The 25,676-nt window shown below is 38.6% G+C and overlaps 1 protein-coding gene across 2 annotated transcripts in view; it reads right to left on the bottom strand.

Moving 5' to 3' along the window:
- Nucleotides 1-17,634, bottom strand: part of FGF10 (fibroblast growth factor 10) — a 95,729-nt gene extending 78,095 nt beyond the window's left edge. The window contains exon 1 of one of the 2 annotated variants that reach the window (XM_006057569.3): nt 16,462-17,633. In XM_006057569.3, coding sequence (XP_006057631.1) covers nt 16,462-16,801 — 340 coding nt within the window. In that variant the 5' untranslated portion in view covers nt 16,802-17,633. Of the gene's footprint in view, nt 1-16,461 lie in introns of both variants that reach the window. The other variant, XR_006546734.1, reaches the window with a different exon arrangement.
- Between the last annotated feature and the right edge of the window lie 8,042 nt (nt 17,635-25,676).

Below are 25,676 nucleotides of genomic sequence, written 5' to 3'. Positions count from 1 at the left end.
TACTTTTACATAAATTATTTTAATCTTCATTGATCAGTTGAATCAGGAGAATCTCGGAGATGTATTTCAGTCACACAACTAGTAAGTGGTGGATGAAGTGTTGTACTTTACATCTATTTGAGTCAATGCTTAGTGCTTTCTATTATAAGATACTCTTTTTGTCAAATTGCCATTAATTTGGGCCACATAAATCCATCAGAGTTTACTATATGATTTTCCCAGGGCTTCTGGAATAAGTTAGCACAAAGTTGGTGACTTAAAACAACAAAAATTATTCTCTCACAGTTCTGGGAGCCAGAAGTCCATTATCAGTTTCACTAGACTGAAATCAAGATGTTAGTGGAATCATATTCCCTCCGAAGGCTCTCCAGACAGAAACGATCATTACCTGTTCAAGCTTCTTCAGGCATATTTCTTGGCTCATGGCTTTTCCTCTATCTTAAAGACAACAGTATAGTATCTTCAGATATCTCTCTGCTTTCATCATCAAATCACCCTCTATATTCTGTGTGTATGTAATCTCCCTATAAGTCTATCTTATAAAGACATTTGTGATGGTATTTAGGACCTACGTGGATAATCTAGGATAATTTCAGTCTCCTCATCTCAAGATTTTTCATCTAATCACATTTTTAAAAATTTATAACATTCACAGGTTTCAGTGATTAGGTCCTGATATTTGTGTTGGTCATTATTCAGCATACTATAAAACCTTCTAGACAGCCCAAATTTATATCCATTTCACATGTAAAGTATACTCACTCTACCCCAACACCTCCCCAACTTCCACGTATCACAGCATGAATTTCAGGCCAAAATCTCATTTAAATATGATGAGCTTAAAAATCCCACATCTCATCACTAATCTAAATTAAGTATGAGACTCTAGGTATGATCCTGAAACCTAGAACATAAAATATCTATGCCCAAAATACAAGAGTGGGACAGGCATAGCACTAGTATTCTAGCCATTCTGATTACGAAAAAAGGGAAAGATAAAAACGGAAGGAAGAAAAGGGTCAGGAGTCCTACCTAATTTCAAAATTCAGCAGGGCAAATTCTATTAGGTTTCAAGACCTGGGATTAGTCCTTTCTGGCTTGAAAGGTCTGCTTCTGTATTTGTGATTCTGCTTTCTACGCCCAAGGCTCTGCCCTCACCATGATCCTTCCTTTCTTGAAAGCTAATATGTGTTTGTAGCTGAATGGTTTTATCAGCCTGCTTGTAGAATCTGAGGAGTCTGACAGCTTCCCTTCATTTGGTCTTATTTCAGTTTCTTTCAGTCCAAGCAGGCAGTGTTTCTGCTGACATAATATTCTCAAAAACTTTGTGGGTCTCCTGTGTATTTGTCACAGGTATTCATATAAATAAACAAAGGGTCCTCCCCAGATCTTTGAAATCCTCTATTCCTGGCTTCTGTTATGATGGCTAAGGGAACTCACGTCACATGCACTAGCATAAGGCTGTTCAGTCACACCGTTAGCCTTTTCTTTAGAAACTACTTTTCAAATACTCAATCCTTTAATTTAGCATCTTTTGCCATCTGGATAGACTGAGAAGTTCCAAATCAAGTACTGGTTCCATTTCACTTAATAGTTCTTTCTTCACTTTATCTCTGTCCTCTCACATTTTACTGTAAGCCACAAGAATAAACCAGATGGCACCTTCAACACGTTTGTTAGAAACTTTCTCATTTATATTTCCAAGTTCACTACTTACTGCTTTCCACACAACTATAAGACACAGTTTACATTAAGTATCTGCCACTATATGGCATGAATTGCCTTTCCTCTGGTTCCCAATAACATGCTCCCTATTTCCTCTATCTCTCACCAGAAGCAGTTTTTTTTGTTTTGTTTTGTTTTGTTTTTAATTTTATTTGATTTTTAAACTTTACATAACTGTATTAGTTTTGCCAAATATCAAAATGAATCCGCCACAGGTATACATGTGTTCCCCATCCTGAACCCTCCTCCCTCCTCCCTCCCCATTCCATCCCTCTGGGTCGTCCCAGTGCACCAGCTCCAAGCATCCAGTATCGTGCATCGAACCTGGACTAGCAACTCGTTTCATACATGATATTTTACATGTTTCAATGCCATTCTCCCAGTTTTAATATTTATATTTCTACCAACATTCTGTGAAGATACATATATTCTCTAAGATGATACAGGCTTTCTCTACTGTGCTCTTCACTTGCTTTGGAGTCTCACCAAAGGGCTTTTAATATTTATATTTCTACCAATGCTACATTTAAGGCAGTCAAGGCTTTTTCTATCACACGACTCAAAATTCTTCCAGTCCATACTCATTACCCAATTTCCAAGTCTTTTGCACAATTTTAGGTTTTTGTTACAGCAGCACCCCACTCTGCAATATCAAAATTTGTGTTGGTTTCTTGTAGCTGCTGTAACAAGTAGCTGCTGTAAATTTGGCATCTTAATAGAAATTTACTCTTTCATAGTTCTGGAGGCTAAATATTAGTTTCACTGGAGCTAAGTCAAAGTATTAGTGGGGTCAAGCTCCTTCCATGAGCTCTAGAGGAGAAGTCTGTTTTTCTCCTCTTCCAGCTTCTATAGCCACATCCCTTGGCTCTTGGCTCCTTCATCTGTCTTCACAGCCAGAGCACTGTATCTTTAAATCTCTTTTTCTGTGCTTCCATCATCAAAGTGCCTTCTGCTGTCTATGTATGTCTAATCTCCCTGTCTCTCTTTTACAATAACAAGTGATAGCATTTAGGACCAACTTTGATAATGCAGGATAATTTCGTCTCAAGATCCTTAACTTTATTACATCCGCAAAATTTTATCATATAAATGTAACATTCACATACTCCATGGATTAGGACCTGATATCTTTGGGTGGCTGTTCTTCAGCATACTGTATTTATATCTCTCCTAAAATAAATATGCTCTTAGCATCTGGTCCTTAATCTAGGAAATGGTCAGACAAAAATATTTTAATAATTGTAGTTAGTTTAATACCCTCATTTCACAGATTAAGTTTCTGAGGCCAAGATAAAGTAAATGATGTGCCTAAGATTGCATAGCAAATGTTTTGACATAACCAAGACTATGAACCATATCCCTTTCCTCCCATTCTTTTGCAGTACATTCTTCTTCTCTAAATGAATTACCAAGAATTGCTCATTTCTTGTCACCAAATTACCCCAGAACACAAATACAACTCTGAAGCCATTAATAACTATCCCACAGTCAGCATCAGTTTTAAAAGAGAAAATTTATCATATATATCCACTGAACATAGTCAATAGTAAACTTAGGCAAACTGGAAAAATATGGCAAACAACCTATTTCAAGGATTACACAAACTTGCATTCAGAAGTTTGTATGAATGTATGTACTTAACACTTAGTTAAGTAATGATGCCTCATTTAGTGTCTAAGTTCTCAGAATTGCAGAACTTAGAACCCTATAGAATTTAGAAGATAATTTACTTCAACTATGTTTTTCAAGTAGGTAATATGTTAATCACACTTTCCAGGCCAGGTGATGAAACCAAAGAAAGGCTTAAGTATATTGACTCAAGGACATGCAGTTAGAAAAAGAATTTGATCTAATAAATATTAACGAGAAGACCCATTATACGCTAGACAGTATATTAAGGGTTTGTATACAAAGGTCAGTGTGAGGCATATAGTGCTCACCCTCAACAAGTTTTCTGTGTATAAGGAAACTAGATGGGTAAATTAATCAAGTATGAGATTGTGTTAAAATACTAAATACAGGGTGTGTGGGAGTGCAGGTTTTGTGGAAACAATAGAGTGGTCAGAAAGGTTTCCTGGCGCTGACATCTAACTGGGACCTGAAAGAAAGGGGACTAGGGCAGGAACACCACTCCAATCAGACCTAGAAGTGTGTGCAAAGGCTTCATGTGAGGAACAAGGCATGTTCTGGAGCTAAAATCAACTCAGTATGTCTATAATGGGGCATGTATTAAGAAATGAGGTGGGGCTGGGGGGGGTCCATAGGCAACAATCTTGAGGGCCTAAAACGCCATGCAAAGAAATTAAGATATGATTCTGAGAACACTGCGAACAGATGGAAGTATTTGAGAGGGAAACGGCTTGTGTAGATTTGTGCTTTACACAAACCAGAATGGCTAAGACTAGGGTGACTTTGTAATGAAGTACTTTGAGAGTGAATAAGAGTGGTGTTAATAACATGCCAGAATAAGAGGCACATACTGAGACTGGTCCAGGCCAATCAGGAGGATAGAAGGTCACTTCCAAGACTGTCCTAAGTTTAAACCCTGACTCACTTCTTCTAACAATATAACTTCGGTCTGGCACCATAACTTTTAGACTCAAGTTTGTCATTTAAAGACAGTAAGGTGGCTCGGTTGGTAAAGAGTCTGCCCACAATGAGGAAGACCCAAGTTTGATCTCTGGGTTGGGAAGATCCCCTGGAGAAGAAAATGGCAACCCGCTCCAGTATTCTTGCCTGGAGAATTCCATGGACAGAAGAGCCTGGTGGGCTACAGTCCATGGGGTCCCAAAGATTCAGACACGACTGAGAGACTAACACTAAAAATAAATAAATATTTATTTATCTATTGGACTATGACTTTTATGTTATCTTTGCTTTGTCTTTTGGGTGGCCTAACCTACATTAACTTGAAGGTTGAAGATTTTACAGTTTTTTTCCCCAAAATCATAATGATGATATACTTTATTAATAAACAACTAAAGTCCTGTATTTGAAAAAAAAAAGATGAGCTTCCCAGGTGGTTCAGTGATAAAGAATCCTCCTGCCAATACAGGAGACGTAGGTTTGATCCCTGGGTCAGAAGATCCCCTGGAGAAGGAAATGGCAACCCACTCCAGTATTCTTGCCTAGGAAATCCCATGGACAAAGGATCCTGGTGGGCTATTTAGTCCATGGGGTCATGAAAGAGTCAGACACAACTCAGCAACTAAACAATAACAAAAAGGATAGTAGTGGGTAACAGTGACCCATTACACAGAATTTTTCTAAGAATCAATTAATGAAAACATTAAAATTCTGTATAAACTATAAAGCGAAGTGGTGAAAAGTGAATGTGAAAGTGAAGTCACTCAGTCATGTCAATCTTTTCGACCCCTGTTTATATTTAAAACAAATATAAAACAGAGAAGGCCAATTTTAAATGCAAACTATGTAAATGTAATATTTTAGCAGAAAACCTAGTCCTCAAATCTAAGGATATTTACATATTTTCCTCTCCCATGATGGTACATTCTGGCATATTTTGCTTGTATATCATAAGATACCCACTGATTTGCAAATTCTGCTCTACCCCATTGACCTGCCTGTTATTTTCTAAAAGTCTCATGTCAGGTTCTGTGACCACGTGGTTCCGGGCCTCTTTTAGGATATTTCTTACTCCGGTTTTCTTATCTATCTGGAGTTCCTTTTCCTCAGTGTGACACTCCCCTTGTCATTCATCCCTCCTGAGTTACAGGCTACTGTTTACTTAAGTTCCACCCTACTTCTTTGGAATTTAGTGTAAGCTGCCTTGTGTTACCTTCCAACTGTCTGGGAAGATCTCCTGTTTCCCCCTCTAGATTGTAAACCCTTTGAGGGTATAGGTCAAAAAGGTCACAGGCATGGGATAAGAAATAGAAGCTTAACTACAGAATTTCCTGAGAGCTGAGCATCTGGGATTATCCTGATTCAAAACCACATCATAACTTAAAATATAAAATTTATTGTGAAATATTTAAGAACTGAGTCACTTACTTTTCCATTTAATGCAGTCATCTGTCTTCTTCTAATCTTTATGGTTACCTGTTTTGTCCCTACTTTCTTTGCTGTTGGTTTCCTTCTGTTTGTTCTCTTTTATTGCTGTATCCTTGAACACAATTGTTACCTTCTTTACTCTTTATTTTTAGCTCTTCACTCTCTTCTCAAGTTATCTTCAATTTTATTTTTAAATGTTATTTATTTATTTTATTTTTGTTTGCACTGAGTCTTATTTCTCAAGTTGCAGAGAGTAGGCTCAGTAGTTGTGGCTCACAGGCTCTAGAACTTGGACTCACAGACTTAGTAGCGCTGGGGCATGTGGAATCTTCCTGGACCAGGGACAGAACCCATGTTCTTGCATTGGCAGGTGGATTCTTAATCACTGGACCGCTGGAGTCCTCTTCAATTTTCAAATGTCTGCTGGTCTCTTAATGTGCCTAGTCTCTTAATGAACCAGACTTCTAGGCTTTTCCCCAACCTTCAGAACATTATGGATACTGCAATTCCAAATCTTACATTACTTCAGATGTTCTAACATTTCTGCCTTTAAAAAATTCCAAGTGTATCCCTCATTCCTTCTTCTTTCTTCTATTCTATTATTTATCTCTCATTTCATCAAATAATCTGCTTGTTGCTTTCCTGATACTTACCCTTGCAATAAGAGGATGCATCATACCTTTTCTTTGTATAGTACTCATTTAATGAGGGTGCCATTAAGCTCTTACGAATACCAGCTTCTCCAATCTTCTCACTAAACCCTGGACTCAGTGTGCGTTTTCTGTACTTCTTGGAGGAGGCACCAAAGTCTCTCCGTGCTTTACCCATCTTCCTACCTCTCACCTTCAACAGGCTTTGGCTTCTCTAGCCTGAAACAGTTACCAACTGTTTTCTGTTAGAGTAGCATGCTTTCCATACAATTACCCCAATTATTCATCATATGTCTGTTTTTTTTTTTTTTTATACTGTCTGTAAAGTGAAGCTCTGCAAGAGCAAAACTATCTTTGTTCAGCATGTATTTAAGTGTCCGATAGTATCTGACACAATGCAGGCACTTAAGACATTTCTGTTGAATGAATGAGTGATCTCATTTCATCTTTACCATGGAGAAAAGAGGTAGGTTTTGTTACTACCCTTGTTCTACTGATAACAACTTGCCCAAGCGATACACTATTGTCCGGCAGTTTGGAGCCTCAAATGCACCCACTTCTGTGTCTACACAGCTTACTTTTGATCCAGGCCCATAGCTGTAATCATTTTTAATCAAAGCCCACACTTTTAACCCCTCTGTCCTTTTGCCTCTTTAACAGGAACTCAGATTTAGCCTTCCTTACTCTGATACCATGGCTGCGATTACTTCTGTGGGATTCCTTTTAGATCGCAGGTTCTCATTTCAGTTAATTTAACATCCAGTCGAATGCCAGGGATTGGGTTATATTTCTCTCACACCTTTCTTGTCATGTCAGCCCTTTTGCAGTGCTACTCATTAGCTTGATCTCCTTCCTGAGAGTTCAAAACCCTTGTCTTCATCACTCCAGCAAACCATCTCCTCTTCCTTTCACAGTCTGTGTCTAAATGCTCTATGGACTCTGCTTTTCCTCTTTCTAATTCCTTTTCTAATTATGTTCTTTACCATCCCTCTTGATTTAGCTTTAAAGCATTTATGTAGTTTCATTTGCCAACTTCTTATGTAATTTCATTCGTCAACTTCTTAATCTTAGGGATTAATATCCCTAGCACTTTTTCTTTTCATATTTCATATTTAAGGAATCACATCCTTCTACAGAGATGTTCCAAAAAGTGCCCTAGAAATCTGGTAATTTGGCATGCTGCAGTTGATGGGGACCCAAAGAGTTGGACACGACTTAGTGACTGAACAACAACCTTGTTAATTACTGTTATTAATCACATTGTAAATAAAACAGTCCATTCTGAAGGAGATCAGCCCTGGGATTTCTTTGGAGGGAATGATGCTAAAGCTGAAACTCCAGTACTTTGGCCACCTCATGCGAAGAGTTGACTCATTGGAAAAGACTCTGATGCTGGGAGGGATTGGGGGCAGGAGGAGAAGGGGACAACAGAGGATGAGATGGCTGGATGGCATTACTGACTCAATGGACATGAGTCTGAGTGAACTCTGGGAGTTGCTGATTGACAGGGAGGCCTGGCGTGCTGCGATTCATGGGGTCGCAAAGAGTCAGACACGACTGAGCGACTGAACTAAACTGAACTGAAATATACCTCACTTCAAAACATAAATAGTATATAAATGTGTCATGTTTCCTCATGTTGCAGAATATTAATTTGTCTTTTAATAATTCTATCAGTAAATCAAAGCTATTTAGGCTTTGGGAATCCATCTATCTATATCTGCCTATCTATATGATTCGAAACTAATTGTAGAAATAAGCTTGGCTTTTAATTATTATTATAGTAACAAATCAATCTAACATATGTAAATAGTCAGATTCTGCATATAATAAAAATAAATCTAATTCAGCAATCAGTGCCAAAAGTTCTTTCTTGAGAGAAGTATGTGAATACACATATGCTATGAATTTAAATTTTAGCTCCTATCAGTTTCTCAGTATCTTTCTAATAAAGCTATGTGCATTTCTATATTTGGTCAACCTGAAATACAAATGCACATACATTTTACATTTTTCTTCTTTGATAACCAGTATTAAAATGAGAACATGGTTTCATTTTAGAGAGCTACAATTGGCAGGGTTATACAGAGGAGCTTATAATTTAAGTAAAATTCTGGAATTTGGAAATATTGAAGACATCCCCAAGGGGCTTTCCAGATGACGCTAATGATAACGAACTGATTTGTCAATGCAGGAGATGTAAGAGATGCAGGTTCAATCCCTGGGTCGGAAAGATCTCCTGAAGGGAGAGCATGGCAACCCATTACAGTATTCTTGCCTGGAGAATCTGTAGAAAAGAGGAGCCTGGCAGGCTACGGTTAATAGGGTCACAGAGTCAGACACTACTGAAGCGATTTAGCACACATGCATATGCACAAAGACCTCCAAAATAGCATTCAACTTTTGGAAGTAAATGATGATTAAAATATAAGTAATATTTGATTTCCTAAATCATCTTTACTCTCTCTTATAGGAGTCCAGACAAAAGGAAAAAGTTCACAAAATCGACAAAGTATTTAGTAAATGTTGCTGCTGCTGCGGCTGCTGCTAAGTCGCTTCAGTCGTGTCCGACTCTGTGCGACCCCAGAGATGGCAGCCCACCAGGTTCCCCCGTCCCTGGGATTCTCCAGGCAAGAACACTGGAGTGGGTTGCCTGCATATACTAAAACAATTTTTAGAAGATGGGTAAAATGAACATGTAGGGAGAGTTACTGGAACAGAATATTTAACCTGAAGGGAAAATGCAGATTGATGACTTAGTAACCAGACAATTACCATCCATTCTCAGAAGTGGTTTGCTCACTTCATTAATGGCAAAGCTATAAGAAACTGGCCTGAGTGCTGGGATAATGGAGAATTTATTGGAGATTCAGTGAGGAGAGGCACCTGCTAGAGTATGTGGAATCTGCATTGCTGAAGACTTTTATGCACAGAATAGAAACTACATGTTTTGGATGCTATACATCCCAAAATGACTAGGCTACTGGCTCTAAACACAACCAGGATGCTAAGGAATGACAATGGATGACTTTCCCTTGCTTCAGTGAAATATAAGAGGTTTAGAAACCAGGGAAAGGGGGAAAAAAAGAAAACAAAAGAAGGAGGAGAAAATAGCGAAGTAGTAAAAGGGTGATAATGTATCAAGGATTCACAGTACTGACATTTCAGATATATAACTGCCTCAATATAGAAACATTAGAAAGCAGTTGATGGGCCTTGAATTGTAGACTCTATGAAAATGTCAAGTTATCCTCAAACAAGGGCAGTTGCCTGAAAAAAGAGTTAAGGATGAACTAACATACATTTATTAACATATTAATATATGTTGATTAGAAATCATGTTAACATAAGGTTCTTGAAAGAAAATAATAATGAATATAGAAAAATACCTGTTAAAAAATTCTTAAGTTTGCCATTACGATTATTTAATTAGAATTTCTTTTTAAAGTTCTTAAATTTTGCTATTTAGAATTAAGTTCCAGTTAGCCCACACTATTCATAATTAAGATGTAGCGAAATTATTAGGTTATATTTAGTTGACAATTACTTGAAGTTGGGGATATATTGACTTAATCAATACTTTACCTCATCTATTATGGTTAGTTAAATAATTCATTAATATCTTAATGTCATCCTTCATTGTAGGAAGCATGCTAAACATTTGAAAATTCCTCATTAATGATAACACACATAGTGACAGATTAGATATAGGTAAAGGTAGACAGGTCTAGGTTGAAGAATTATTAGGTGAATTATAAAATGAGGCAATGCTTTACTGCCAGCACCATGAATCTATCAAATGGTAATTGGATGCACGTGTTAGCAGCAGTAAAAAGTCACTGTCCAGTTGTCCACCTTACATGGGAATCTACTCTGAGTGTCATCTTTGATTTATTGTTCCAATTAGAACTTAGCGTTCAAAGAAAAGAACACAACTGACCTGATTTAAAAGGAAGGGGACTTTTAAAGCCATTATTTTGTGGGTGACTCGGCTCCCTTTTAGATATCCTGGAACATTCTATTTGTGCAAAATCTGACTAAATCAATACTTCGTTTTAAACTAATTCTGTAAAACATCGACACTTTTTGTTTATTAATTGGGTATCAGAGTGTCACTGGTGGCTTCCCAAGATGCTGGTATATATTCTCATACTGATTTTAAAGGCACATTTCTAGGTTACCATTTGTTATAACTGACTGACTAGCACAGGTAGAAGCAATAAGCACTGACAAAAAAAGTGCCGATTAAGAAAAGCAAGTGCTTTTGTATGCAAAACCAAGCAACAAACACCATTTTTTAAATGGCAAATGTAAATGATCTTAATACTTTGCAATATACATGAAAAATTAAGATACTTCTGCATAAAACAACTTAAGACAAAATGAGGTTCATTACTTTTCTAGATTGTAATGAAACTGTGTTAAAATTACAGTAACGTAAATTGTATGCCCAATTTTACTGGAAAATTAAAAGAGAACTTTAATTTCTGTGAGGGAAATGCTAATATTTTACTTACATTAAGCAAACATCAAGTATTAATCCTGACAAATGTTGGAACAGTAATACTAAAAATGTCATCTGAATTACTCTTCATTGCAAAGTTCACAGAATTAATGTTAAGATAGATTAAAATCACTTTGAACTAGTACACATGTATGACTCTTCCTTCTGAAGCATAATAAAGAAATATCATTTGTACTCAAATTTGGATAAGCATACAGACATTTAAGGCTTAGGAGAGATGGAGATATTCATACACAGCTCATAAACGTGAGGAATATTAGCTCCATTTCAAATGAGCCGTCAACTTTTTTCCAACATTTCGGCTTGCGGAAAGTCAGACATTTGAATAATAAATGGGGTTTGCCTCTGAACATTAAGGTAATTGCATAGGAATTTAAAATGCCCATTCAGGTTCTACCACAAATTTATTAAAAAATGAAGAAATTACCTGGATTGAGGCTTTTCTCTCTAAATTGAGTAGTAAAAAATGTAGAAGAAAAATGCATGCAGTGGGGTTTCCTTCATTGTATAAAACACAATTCTTCTTTTAAGCTCTGTGCTTAAACAATACATTGAAAAGACTTATTTTTAAAGAATGATACATACTTTTTGGTACTAGCTTACTAAACTACCCAAAAACCTAGAGATTGAGGTCTCTAAATTCTCATACTCCATGATTAGCATGTGATTTCTGCCAACTGTTCTCTTGAGTTTCTTCTAGTAGATGGTTATAAATCAGGTTTATAAAGGGGAAACTCTCTGTAATTGTGCATTTTTAATGGGCTTATGATAAATCCATCAAAGTGGAGGGTCCATATGGTAGGAATGCAGTAAAGGTAACAGGACAGTGTCATGTAAACATTAAATAGTGCCTTCCACCTTCATAAATCCTCAATCCTCATGATTAAATGCCGCCAGCTGTAAATTACGCAACCAAATTCTAGAAAAAAAACTACAACTTAGACAAGTTATCAGTGGAAATCATAAACTGTGTACGTTTTCTTCCCAGAAAACTGTTACATATTTATTAGGAGATAATATTCAAGTCCTTATTTTCCTCAAAAATGATATCCTTAGCTTATTTAACTTCTTCCTAAAATAAGCAAGAACACTGGAATGGGTCGCCACGCCCTTCTCCAGGGGATCTTTCCAAGCCAGGGATTGAACCCAGGTCTCCCACATTGCAGGCGGATTCTTAACTGTTTGAGCCACCAGGGAAGCCTACAAAATAAGCTCTAATCCTGATTAAAAAGTCATAACATAAACCTTGATTGAGTACAGGGCAATAATCTATCATTTCTATGCAATTAAGTACCTTTTGATTTGCAGAGTCATTTTAAAACTTTAGGTCTGCTCCTTTTAGAGTCATACATCAGAAGTTTCTTCAACAGCCCAATTTCACACTTGTATTTACAATCAAATTGTTTTATTACATGTGGAAACCATGAAACATTTGGTCCTCAGCTGTATTTAATGATATTCATGGATTTTTCTTAGTCATGTATTTCTAATGCCTTCTGTGAGATGGATGTATATGTATACTGTGTGCCCTAAGCAATTATATTCTCAAACATAATATCAAAAGCAATATTTCACACAGAGAGTGCACTAACATTGTCTGATACCATGCTGCCACCTGCAATGATAACTTTAGCATAGTTCATTCTGCTCCACTGTCATTTACTTCTCTTTCGATTTCCTTCTGATGAAAAACTGGTGTACATAGTAAGAAGCAATGAAGAATTTGGATAATTTGTTTTTTAGAGTTTTGTATGGTGTCTACTTCTGAAATATTGACATCAAAGTTGCCAGTAGTAGAGAGGTAGAAGGAATGTCATGATAAAACCAAATCAACTTTGGCTTGAATCTGGCTCTGTCAATTTCCAGTTGAATGGCCTTGGGCAATTTACTTTTCTTGAGGGTTAGTTTTCATATTTGGAAGATGTGGATTTATCTAAATCATAGAATGATTATGAGTGTCAAATGAGGTATATATTTAAGAAACAGGGCACAGTCTGCATACTCAGTGCACACTGATTTCTCTAATATTTCCCATACTCCTTTCCTGAAAATACTAATTAGTGGTATGGCTTTCCATTTTGAAAATATCTATCTTCGACTCTCTCAAGTTTAGGGATGCATTTTCTTTTCACTAGAATCCCCTTGTCTGTAAGTGACAATCATGGGAGTAGCCCACAGCTGTTTTACTGACATCCAGAAATAAGACCACCAGTCCCAGTTGCAAGGGCACTTAACAGCTGTATCCAGCCTTTCTAGTAGGCCAGAACTGGAGCTGAGTGGTAATGTTTCAAGGGCAAAGCTCTAGATGTAAAGAATGATAAAACAAACCTAAATGAGCCTGAGCATATCTAGTGACAGATACACCACAGCTATTCTAAATTATTCAGGCTTTCTCAGACTTCTAGCAGGAGAAACATAATTCATCACTGCTCCCTTTATTCTACTCTCACATAATGGCAAAGGAGCAAACAAAAATTACCCCACCACTAAAAAATTATAATAGTCACTTGAAATGGAGAAGAGTCTCTCTAGCATACGTAATATTTTTAGAACCATCCAATTTCTGGGAGCCAACTTTGTAAGTAGAAGCTAAAAATGATTTTGCAGTGCTAATGGGTGATTTCCTTACTTCTCTTTTGTTAGCATTTTGCTGGCAGAAAGCCAGTGAAACAGTCATTTAATTACTCAGGACATCACAAACATGTAGCCTCTGAGATAAGCTCTTACTGTATTTTAGCAGCAATAATACTAGGGTCAAAAATAACAAAGAAAATTAAGCTTCAAATAATAATAAGCTTCAAATAAGCAAACCTTAAAAGAACAGCTTTGTACATTGAGAATAATTAATAACTTGTTTAGGAAAATGTTACTGAAATGTGGTTTTGGACAAGGAACATCAGAGGTTAGATACCCTAATATTTAACAGGCTACCATTTGGTGGGCTGGCTGGCTGATTACCCTGTAGGCATGGCAAAGTTTGTTCTCATGTAATTATGCAACATTTAGACAATATCTTAATGATACCATGTAGTTCAGCTGAATCAGTCCAGCTGGAAATTGTAGCAGCATTCTGATTACCCAGCCACATGTGAAATTAAAGCTTTTTCAACCTTTACTATTCACTTGTTATGTCTTGATACAGATGTTTTTGGAAAGCCTAAATTATTTATGGCTTGCTATTAACAGAGCAGGCTCCACCTCCTTTCATTTCAACCATTGATTAGGATTGCACTACTATATAAGATATTAGAATTTTAACAAAGACTATCAGTTATAATTTGTCATATGGAAGACGTATTAGTGTACTTTAGACAGGGTGAAAAATTTCCACTTGTTTTTATGTGATAAAAATCATATACTTTTCTCTTTGCCGATAATTCTTACTGTAAAAATATATTTTAATGTGTACCCTGGAAACCATCTTACTAAACGGTTAATTACACAGTGTACATTATTTTAGAAAATAGTAATTTAAGACACATAAATAAATTACTATAATTGGTCTTTACATGACATTATAAATACACTTAAAATACAGCAATAACATTGTCATTTGTAAAAAAATTTGCTCAAGGATAACACTCTGAAATTATATTATATTTCTTTTGAGTTATTTCCATGAAGTAAAAATACAAAGAAAAATTTCAGTCCCTGTCCCAGCTCACTCGTCAGTAAGTGTTGGACCATTTCTTCCCCATCATACTGCCTGGATGGTACCATAACTATTTTGTTTTAGAAGTGAATAAAAATATTAAAAATTTAAATCAATAACTTAACAACTATATATCGTATCTAATAAATTTGTATAATAAATTATAGCAAAAACAGTCATCATAACTGACTTTATTTCAGTTATTTCTAATGAATAAGAGCAGGAAAAATATAGATAGGTAGAAGAGTACAGGTTCATCTCTGGTGATAAACATAAGATGGAATACTTTAAAACACTTATACAAATATTTTTATTACTTGTAAACATATTGCTAATTTTAGTACATGGAAGTAGCAGCTGAGGAGGAACACAAGTTAGTTTTGAACGTGAGTCCCCAAATAAAAAAAATAAATCTTATTCTTGTAAATCTTTATTTTAAAAAAGATAATGCTAAGTTCTGGTTAACTGTCTTTCCCATTAATACCAGATACTTTCTGGGCTAAGGAATCTGAAATCTATGACTCTCATATTTAAGTTAGCTAGCAAATATTAATATATGCTTGGAATTCCCAAACAATTGACACAAAAAAGTCCCTTGAAAAGGTGACTTGGAAGCACCATGGAGATAATGCTAAATGGTCATTAAAGATGTTTAAAGTCATTGTCTACTGTCTTCAGTGTGCCATTACATAGCCTCCCGATCCTTTCAAATTGCAATCAATAGAGGATGAATAAGTCTCACCACTTGAAAGTAAGCAGGAAAGGAAGCCAACACTGTAATCTGGCTTTGCTGGACTGATTCAAGAAGAGACACAATGTCCACCCCTCCTCTTCTAGTTCTCTCTCCCCCTACCCAGCCCACATCCCTGCAAGAAAGAAAGAAGAGAAACAGCTAAGGAAGAAAAGAAAGAGGGAAGGAGAAAGGAAAAAGGCAAGAAATCAAAGGATGGGGGCATACTTTGTACTGAGGAGGAAACCTCATCCTGTGGGATAAACTATAACCATGGAAACAGACTTATGACTTTTACTTTGAAAATAAAAGAATGACAATGAAATTTGTGTGAGGTCTGTGTGACTCCAGTCCCAGATGTTTATAGCACTGTAGTACTATGCCTCTGCAATATGAGAGGTTTCAGAAGAAACGAGTACAACAGGACACCACAAAGCAGCGCATATGCTATTGACAATACAGACATGAGCATCATGTTACCAAGAGAGAAGGCAGGCAGAAGACAAATAGCGGTGGTGCCTGAAAAGCTAACTTCATGGGCTGCAATCACTCAAACCAACAAGAGGGACAACGACAACAACAAAAAATCAAAACCAGAAAAATGTTTTCCTCCTATCTACAGTGGTGGTGGGGTAAAGAGATGGGGGTGGGGAGACAGTGAATTTGACTTTTCTCTCTTAAAGTTCCCATAAAGTCCCTACAATTGACAGCGGATAATTATTTTCAGCTTGAGGAAACTGTCCTGAAACTCTTAAAAAGATTTCCAGCGAAAAGAACAAACTGTGTTTACTTGAGCCATTTCCAGAAGGGAGGGAAAGGAGACCTTGGGGTGAGGTGGGGAAGGACGATGGAGACAGGGGCATCTATGCACTGAGGGAACTCTTGGGCGTCCCGCGAGTGGCAAGCCAAAAGACAGGGCAGATGGGGTGGCAAAGAGAGTGGGGGGTGTTGAGGGAGCGCGCCGCGGGGAGGGGGTGCGGCAGCACAATGTATACACGCGGCAGGCGGGGGGGGGGGGTGATTTAGTGTGAAAGTATTCCACTTAATCATTTTACAGGAGTTGGGGACGTAAATATTTAGCTGGCCACATCTGGAACAGATTTTACCCCCCTTGTGGGGTGGGGGTGGATAATTGGAAGGAGGGGAACGCGCATTTGTTACTTACTGTACGGGCAGTTCTCCTTCTTGGTACCGCTGACCTTCCCGTTCTCAATCTTGAGAAAGTACTTGGTGAAAGAGAATAGCTTTCTCCAGCGGACATCTCCTTGGAGGTGATTGTAGCTCCGCACATGCCTCCCCGCACTGGAAGGCAAGGAGACGGACGAGGAGGACGAGGACGAGGAGGAAGAAGAGGAGTTGGTGGCCCCTGGTGACACCATGTCCTGATCGAGGGCTTGGCAGGTGACAGGGACGGAAGACACCAAGAACAGCAACAAGAAGCAGCAGCAGCAGCCGGACAGGTGGGGAAAGGCTGAGGCACAATGTGTCAGAATCCATTTCCACATTGTACTGAAACTCTCGGCACTGGAAATTGTCTCATCAGAAGGAACATACTGGAAGGGTAAGACCTGGTGCGAGGCAAGGAGACAGCTGGAGGTGGCGGCCACTGGTTAGCTCGCTCTGGGCTCGGATCTGGCCAGAAGTGAAAGCACCAACATCCATAACTCCGCGGAAGGGCCGGCTGCCTCTCCTCGCTCCTTTCTCGGATCCGCTGCCGCGCGCGCCCCTGGGTCTCCTGGTGAATGTGGACGTGGGTGGCCGCAGTAGCAGGAGCTGGTGGTGGCGGTGGTGGTGTGGGTCACCCTCGCTCCTCACTCCCCCAGGAGTTTACTTTGTTCTCTTCTTCACTCCTTTCTTCACCATGTTAAATTCAGGGGGAAAAAAAAAAAAGTCTGAAAAACAGATGACAGCACGGTGAACAAAACCCAAAAGGGTTGGGGTGGGAGGCTGGGGGAGCTATCTGCGCCCCGGTGCGGTTGGCAGCGTCTAGTCCCTCTCCGCACCAGCTCTCGTTCTCTAGCCAGCTCTGAAAGTGCGTCCCTCGGAGTTGTCAGAACCGGAGGCGGCTGCCCGGGTAGTCGTTGTTTTCTTCCCCCTGTTGCTTTCTCTTTTTGGTGGTGCCTGTTGATTTGAAGCCTCCAGAAAGTCACTTCTTGTTTGGGGTGGCGGGGGGGATGGCGGTTGGTGTTTTGTTTGGCCCTCTTTCCCTCCCCCCCGCACCCCCCTTCCTTTGGAAAGCCCGCTTGTAAACAGGTTGAAGCCTGGAGTCTAAATGTCAGTGATTCTAAGCCAGAGGTGGGCTCTGCCTCCGCTGGTCAAACCTCATTTGCAGGGGTGGAGAAGCGGAGGTGGGGGGGGGGGGGCGGGGGGGTAGGAGGGAGGGGGTCAAACGGCGGTGGGACATCTGAAACCCTCGGCTGCTGGGAACGCCAAGAAGAGGGAGGGGGAAGGGGCTGGGAGAGCGGGGGAGAGCAGGGGAGCCCGGAGAAGGGAGCGTGATGCCTTTGCCCGGAGCTCGGGGGCTGCGGGACCCTGCCCGGCCCCCGGGGCCGCTGCAGCCTGCAGCCTCCGCCAGCGCCTCCAGCTCGGGCTAATTGCAGCGAAAGCGTCCCTGTGCTCGGCGCGCGGGTGACCGGTGCGAGCTGTATCCTCGCGCTATGCGAATGTTGCTGCCTTCCAGTCTGAACCAGTCCCCTCTGGGGAGCCCCTTTCTCACTTGTTTTCCAGCGTACGATTTTTTTTTTTTTTTTTTCTTTTGGCAGTGAAGTACTTGAGAGCCACCTGGAGCCTGGTGCTTGGCTGACTTTTTTTTTTTTTTTTTTTTTTTTTCCCCTCGCTCCCAGGAGGGGAGGGTTGAGGGAGAAAGCAGAAGATGCTGAGGATAAACCTTTTAAAGCAGCAGATTATAAACTGGTGGGACAAGCAGAGAAAAGGAAGACATAATTAGCTTCCTTTCCTCCTCTTCTGCCAGCTTCCAAGGAGGTCTCTTGCTTTAATGAATCTCTGATTTCTCGCTTCCGTTGCTGAAGTAAAAAGTTCACACTTTGGCCCTCTCTGCCTTTTAAGCTCAGGGAGATTTATCACCACCCTTAAAAGTCTCCCCTCTCAGCGCAAATGAAATCAGGAACCGAAATGACCGATTTCTAATTGCTCACAAGGGTCATTTACAGAATAACGCGTGCACTTCAAAGCGAATTCGCCTTTATTGAGATTGCGAAGATTTAACCTTACGATTTGGCAGAATATTCTGTTTTGGTAGGCAATTTCCTTTGCACTTTGCCATGAAGGGGTATTTTTTTTTTCTGGCTTCAATTTTAATGTTGAAAAGGCTCTATTTTACAATATAACCGCACCGCCAGCCACCCTCTGTTTTTCACACTCACCACCGCAACCCCTTCATCGCTGACAGACTTGCTCATGTCTCAGGTACAGACGAATCAAGTCCCAGACTAGGAAGCCTTTGCCAAGGATTAAGAGGCACAAAGAAGGAGATACTGTGATAATCCTTTCAAATCTGAGTGAGAATTCCTGGAGATTCTCTTCAAGAACGACTCTAAACTAGGGAAAGCTTGACTGGGAGGAGCCACTGAAGATAAATCATATAAAGTGCTTATGTGAGGCAGTTGGACACATGAAATTGCCAATATTTTATGGTTTTTGACCTTCAAAAGTGGCAATTTCAAATGGTTCAACCTCATTTTTAGGCAGTTATTTTAAGAGGGAGAATCACTTTAAGATGAACTTGGGAGTTTGACTTCTGTAACTGTAATTTGGAGAGAATTAATCAGGCGAGCTTGTGTATATACTACAAACCACAGCCTCTACAACGTGTATTTGGTCTCAGTCTACATTGAACAGGAGAAAATGCAAAGAAAAAAAATCTAGCTTTGGAAATGGGATTTAGGAATATTGCAAATCATTGTTTGGTGACTGATAAATGACTTTACACACATGCTCTTCTATTTTCCTGTGCATTCAGGGTCTTTGAAACAGAACATTTTAATACTAGAATCAGGATTTTAATTACATTATTAAAAAAAACAACACTGCAATGCTTATTTAGAAAACTTTAACAATGTGGTGGACACAGTAGATTTTCATATTTAATATAATTAGCTCTGATTTCTGTAGCTCTTAATTAGAGAGTTAAGCAAATAAAGAGCCTGTGTCAAACAGGTCTGGTTCTTTCATTAAAGCCTGGATATTTAAAAAATAAGCTCATGGTACTAATTTCAATTTTCTAGTTCACAGTTTTATACCTGAGCTGAAAAAAATGCCTGAAAAAAAAAAGCCTAGTGTTGCTAAGGAACTAGAGTTTCAGTCCAGTTGTTCACCAGAATCCAAATGTTTGAATGCACAACTAATTAAAACTACACTTTTTTAAAAGTCATGTTTGATGAAACCATACAATAAAGATCCTGCCATGAAAAGTTACAAAACACAGGAAGTTATTATTTTGAGGTTTCTCTACACTGGACATCAACAATATTGGTGCCAGCTTAAGAGCCTTTAATTTTTTTTTTTAAACTGACAATAGACATCTCCCCCCCACCCCACATCCAATCTCAAAATAGTCTCTGTCTCTCTCTCTCTGTCTCTTTCACACAGACAGCATACATACAGACATCTATCAACTTTCTTATTCAGGAGAAGAAGCTGTTCAAACCTTTAAGCTAGAACTTTGTGTTTTTATTCTGTCTTAAATGGGAAAAACACATCTTGAAAACGCCATATTAAAATCTGGTTGCAGCAGGTGCAGTGTTTAAAAGTTCTAGAAGCCCTTTCACAGCTCTTCTGTACATCGTGATGACAGGAAGGGCATTTAGGAAACAGCCCAAAGGAAAAGCTGACATAGCTTTTTAGATTATATCTCATTCTTCTTTCTCTTTTCTGTACAGCCTTTCTTTTATAGCACAGTCGAATCCCTAAATACTCCACTGCTTTGCATTGTTAGGTCACCTCTTAGGTTAGCTGGAGAAAGCCTGAGAAAAGTTCCACAGGAAAGATGCACTATTTAACGGAATTCAATCTCTCCCAACAGATTTGAATCACTAACATAAATGTATGAATGTAGATTATATCTCTGTAATGAGGCCCGATTCATTCTCAGTTACTTCAAAGGACTGAAATTCTACCTTCCTTTTTTAGCAGCAATAATCAGGTCTTAATGGATTCCTTTATTAATTGTTTCTCTGCAAGGATTGAAAAGGACAGTACAAGCTTCAGAATAGTGGTACCAACTAATTCTAAAAGGCTGTTTTTCTCTTTTTTCCAACCTCTGGAAGGCATGCTTTATTTCTGTGCCCTAAAAATATCCAGTAATGTTAAACTAAATCTTTATTAGGGGAAATAGATGTGTCCTTTTGTTAAACATGATGTCTTGAGAAATTATGGAGGCTTTTAAAAGCAAGACTATGGCAGCAGCCATTGAGGAATCCTAAAATGTGGTTACTTAACCTCAGAGAAGCAGCTTGTGTGTTTGCTTCCAGATCCTTCAGTAGCTATTCTGTTGACACAGTTTACATTTTAAGTGTGTATTTCCTGAATTCTTTATGTTGCCTGGCACTATCTGTGGTTCACTTACAAGATGTGTGTTCTATTATGTGTGATGTTATTGGCAATGTCAGTAAGCTGCTTCAAATAATACTAAGGCAGGTCAAAAGTCAGAAAGGCTGTTTTACAGAGTAGACATGTGCAGGCCTCATTTCTGAAGTCTGCCGTGCAGCCCTTATGAGTATGTGCTCCAGCCCATTTTTTCTTTTGGATACAGAAGATGCCAGTTTTAAGGTATTACGGGGCTTGTGATCTCCTAGGTTGCAGCTAGAGATGATGTTAATAGTCATGATATTGGGGACAGATAAAATAGTGATATGTTATTTGTTTTTAACTAGGAGTTTCAGGTGAAAGGAAAAGGGGTCTTACCTCATGTAAAGTCATATAGTACTGCAGAGCCAGTGGGACGCTTAGCAATGTTTGACTCTGATATTCGTTTTATAGGTGAATGAACATTGATGCCCAAGTCACTTAGTGGTAGAACAGAGTTTGGAACTCAGGTGCTAGGTTACGGGCTGTTGTCCTAATTTTTTTGGTAACACCTGTTTTGTCTATTTTCTCTTTCCTCCTCTCTGTTCTTCTCCACTCATCACTCTAATTTCTGAGATGCCAGCAAGGAAGTGATAAGAAGGACTAGGAGGCTTTACTTATGAAAAGCCAGTATTTCTGTGTTATAATAGATTAGCTAGAGAAAAATAATAAAATAGTTTAGTATTAAATAATACCTGTTGTTTAGTCAAAAAAATATTGATATATATAGCTATATATATATATATATATAAATGTAGGCAAAGGGGGCTACTTTATCTAAGTCTGTGAAATGAACACAATTGGGAAGCAATGTAGATATGTATTTCTAGAATATTCAAGGATATTTTAAAATATAAAATCTAAATTTATAAGTTATCTTCCAAAATATTTTGGCATCTTCTAGAAAAGTAGATTTATAATTTGATTTTGCTTTCTGTATTCTAATATTAAATTTCCAGAAAGCAGTATGATATTTTAAAGCATAGGTATTGGCTTAAACAATTTTTTTCAAAGTTTGAAACTAAGGTAGATATCCTATTCCCTAGCTTGAGCTGCCGTCTATGGGGTCGCACAGAGTCGGAAGCGACTGAAGCGATTTAGCAGCAGCAGCAGCTTTCAAATAGACTTATTGATCTCTTATTGAGAAGAAAAAAATGGCCAAGATGGTAAAAAGGATCTTTAGAAGGAAAAAATATTCTATATAAGGATGTTTAAATCATATACTAAACCTCCAAAAATTCCTGGAAATTGAACTCTGCAGCTTGGCAGCAAATACAACAAACATATTTCCACCAAGCTGCTGTCTGTCTCCTCCCAGCTGATGGTAAACAGAACCTTCCTTTGACAAAGCTGTGAAGTCTCTGCAAAGTTCTGTTTGTTTTCCGTGTTCTCAGCTGTCCCTTTGTCGAACCATGCCTCTTTCCACTTCAAGTTCTCTAGGTTTCTTAGTCCTGTATCCTAGATCAAAATCTTAACCATTCTGATTGCAGTCATCAATGTTTGTGAATCAATTGGCAGGTCATAGTGTTTTCTTTAAAGTTGCAGTGTTTTGTAACCACAGACATTTATAGTATCTTCTTCATTCTTTCATGAATTGGTTTTTATTCAACTAATGTTTATTGATACCTATTGTTTGCCGGCTGGATGGCACACATCCTACATGTTGAGGATTTTGCCAATAAATTAGACAGAGCAGCTTACCTTGTGAAGAGCATGAATGAATGATTGAATGAATGAATGACTTTAGGCACTTTTTTACTGATGGACAAAACAGGGTTATTTTAGGACTCAGACAGCAAATGAAGAGAATGAAAAGAGAAAGAAGAGCCCCTGATATTGCTTTCTGGTTGTTTCACTCCTTAAAAGAAGAGCCAAAGGAAACCCTAACCTCTATTCTCTGACTTGATGAGAGAGCCAGACTCCATCTTTGGCTGTTTTATGGCCCTGGCATAATCCCTTACAGTGTCTCCTGCTCTCTGGGGGTTTTGGCTGGGTCCTTTCCACTAGCTAAACCCGACTTAATTTCCTTACCTTCTGTCCTCAAACTCCTGGATGTATATTTTGTGCTTTCTAATGCATCATTTTAGTTACTTCCCAATAAGAGTTCCCTATTCTATCTGCTACCTTGTGTTCCTCACATTAAAATATAGGAAAAAAAGTGAATGTGTGAAAGTGTTAGTCGTGTCTGACTCTTTATGACCCCATGAACTGTAGCCGGCCAGGTCCTCTGCCCATGGGATTTTAGAGAATCCCATGGGTATTCAGGCAGGAGTACTGAAGTGGGTTACCATTTCCTCTCTCAGGGGATCTTCCCAACTCAGGGATCAAACACGCATCTCCTGTGTTTCCTGTTTTGGCAGGTGGATTCTTTATTATTGAATCACCTGGGAAAGCCCACATATACCTCTGCAACTAGTTATTTTGTTCATATGGATCAGTCAGGGTAAATTTTGTGTCTTAATCAGGACACTGACTACGGTATAAATCTTCTGTAGTAAGTAACCAGTGCAGAATACTATGGGTTTTGTATACATGCAAACATCCATGCTGCTGCTGCTGCTAAGTCGCTTCAGTTGTGTCCGACTCTGTGCGACCCCATAGACGGCAGCCCACCAGGCCTCTGCCGTCCCTGGGATTCTCCAGGCAAGAACACGGGAATGGGTTGCCATTTCCTTCTCCAATGCATGAAAGTGAAAAGGGAAAGAGAAGCCACTCAGTAAGTGTCCGGCTCCTCATGACCCCAGGGACTGCAGCCCACCAGGCTCCTCTGTCCATGGGATTTTCCAGGCAAGAGTATCCATAGGGGACTGTAATTTAATACAAAGTATGTTGAGAAGCATTTGCTTGATGTGCTATATTTCTTGAGCTGTACGAAAAGTAATGAGACATGTCATCTGCCTTTAAGAAGTGTAGCATCTAGTATTGAGTTTTGGTTGATTACTGCAGAAGTTTTTTGATTTGGTAAATGATTTTGAAGTTCAAAATTAAAGAGTAGAATGTTTTGGTTACCAAGTGTGCAATAAACTTGTTGTTCAGTCCCTTAGTCGTGTCTGATTCTTTGTGACCCCATGGACTGTAGCACTCCAGGCTTCCCTATCCTTTACCATCTCTTGGAATTTGCTCAAATTCATGTCCATTGAGTAGGTGATGCCGTCTAACCATCTCTCCCTCATTGTCCCCTTCTCTTCCTGCCTTCAATCTTTCCTAGCACCAGGGTCTTTTCCAATGAGTTGGCTCTTCACATCAGGTGGCCAAAATGTTGGAGCTTCAGTATTGGAATTTTCACATAAATAACTTTAGAAAAGGAATTCAATATAGTATAAATTATGTAAATGATATGTATTTGTGGAAAACTGTATTAAAAGATGTATATTAAAATTAACATTCTTTTTAGTTTTGCTACGAAAATTTGAATGTTTTCTAATACAGATTTTTACTAAACTTTTAAAATTATTAATTTTTGTGAGTAAATTTGTTGTACTGACTGACTTTTGCTTATGGTTTACTACAGAAAGGAAAGAGGGGAAATTAGTATTATTGTTTTTTGGCCTACTTTGTTTTTATATAAGGATAATTCTTTAAGAATAGAGATATAGGCAACCTTGAAATAGACAGTTGGGTGTAAAAGCTGGGTATGGCAACAAAACTTCCAATATAAAATACATATACAAATAATTTTGTGGGTTGATCACTGTCTAGACAATTCCACAAATTTCACAGGAGTGTAACTTCTTACAAAAATCAATATAGCCTAGATTTATGGAGCTTAGCTCAAGGATTTCTCTTTTATCCTCTCACCTTATCACCTGGAAAATGATAAAACTTTGAAACATTATAGCTGGAAAAGACTTTAACTTCTTTAGGTCTTTGCCTTACAGATTAAAAAAAAATTAAGAAAAAAAGAAGGCCTGAGATGATGAAGCAACCTGTCCAAGATGACAGTAATAAGCTAGTACATATGTTTGCTCCCTGGGCTGAGAAGATCCTTATAAAAGGAAATGGTAACTAGCTCCAGTATTCTTGTCTGGGGAATTCCATGGACAGAGGAGTCTGGTGGGCTACACTTGCAAAGTGTCTGGCACAGTTGAGTGCATGCATGCGTGTGCACACACACACACACACACACACACACGCACACACACACACACAGTTATACACTGAAGGTAGCAAATTGCAAGAATTTCGGCTTTCACAACGTTAACGGGTGTAATGCCCTTGCAGGAAGAACAGGGGGCCCTGCTGAGGCTGTGGAATGGCGAGGGAGAAAAGGAACATTTCACAATCTCCAGGGCATTTAGCAAGTCTATTGGAGAATTCTCAGATTTTATTCCAATGCGTGCGTTTAGAAAAGCATGCCCTTGTGGTTGAGAACATATGAGGTTATTTCTAAATTAAGAAAGTTTCTACATAAATCCTACCTAAGGGATAAACAGTTGGAATGAAATTCAAAATCTGTCATTTTAAAATTAATTTCTGCCTAAGAATCTATAAGGGCTTATTCTTGTCTATGTCATTCTGGCTTTTATATTTCTATTCAGTTAATCATTGAGAAACCTCTTAGAATAAATGGAGTAGCCATGATAGTCAACGAAAGAGTCTGAAATGCAGTACTTGGATGCAATCTCAAAAATGACAGAATAAGCTCTGTTCATTTCCAAGGCAAACCATTTAGTATCACGGTAATCCAAGTCTATGCCCCAATCAGTAATGCTGAAGAAGCTGAAATTGAATGGTTATATGAAGACTTATAGGACCTTCTAGACTAACACCCCCAAAAGATGTCCTTTTTATTATAGG

Source organism: Bubalus bubalis, chromosome 19 (genome assembly GCF_019923935.1).
Source record: "Bubalus bubalis isolate 160015118507 breed Murrah chromosome 19, NDDB_SH_1, whole genome shotgun sequence".
NCBI lineage: Eukaryota > Metazoa > Chordata > Mammalia > Artiodactyla > Bovidae > Bubalus > Bubalus bubalis.
Note: the sequence above shows the minus strand (reverse complement) of the source record. Positions and strands in the feature narration are given on the sequence as shown.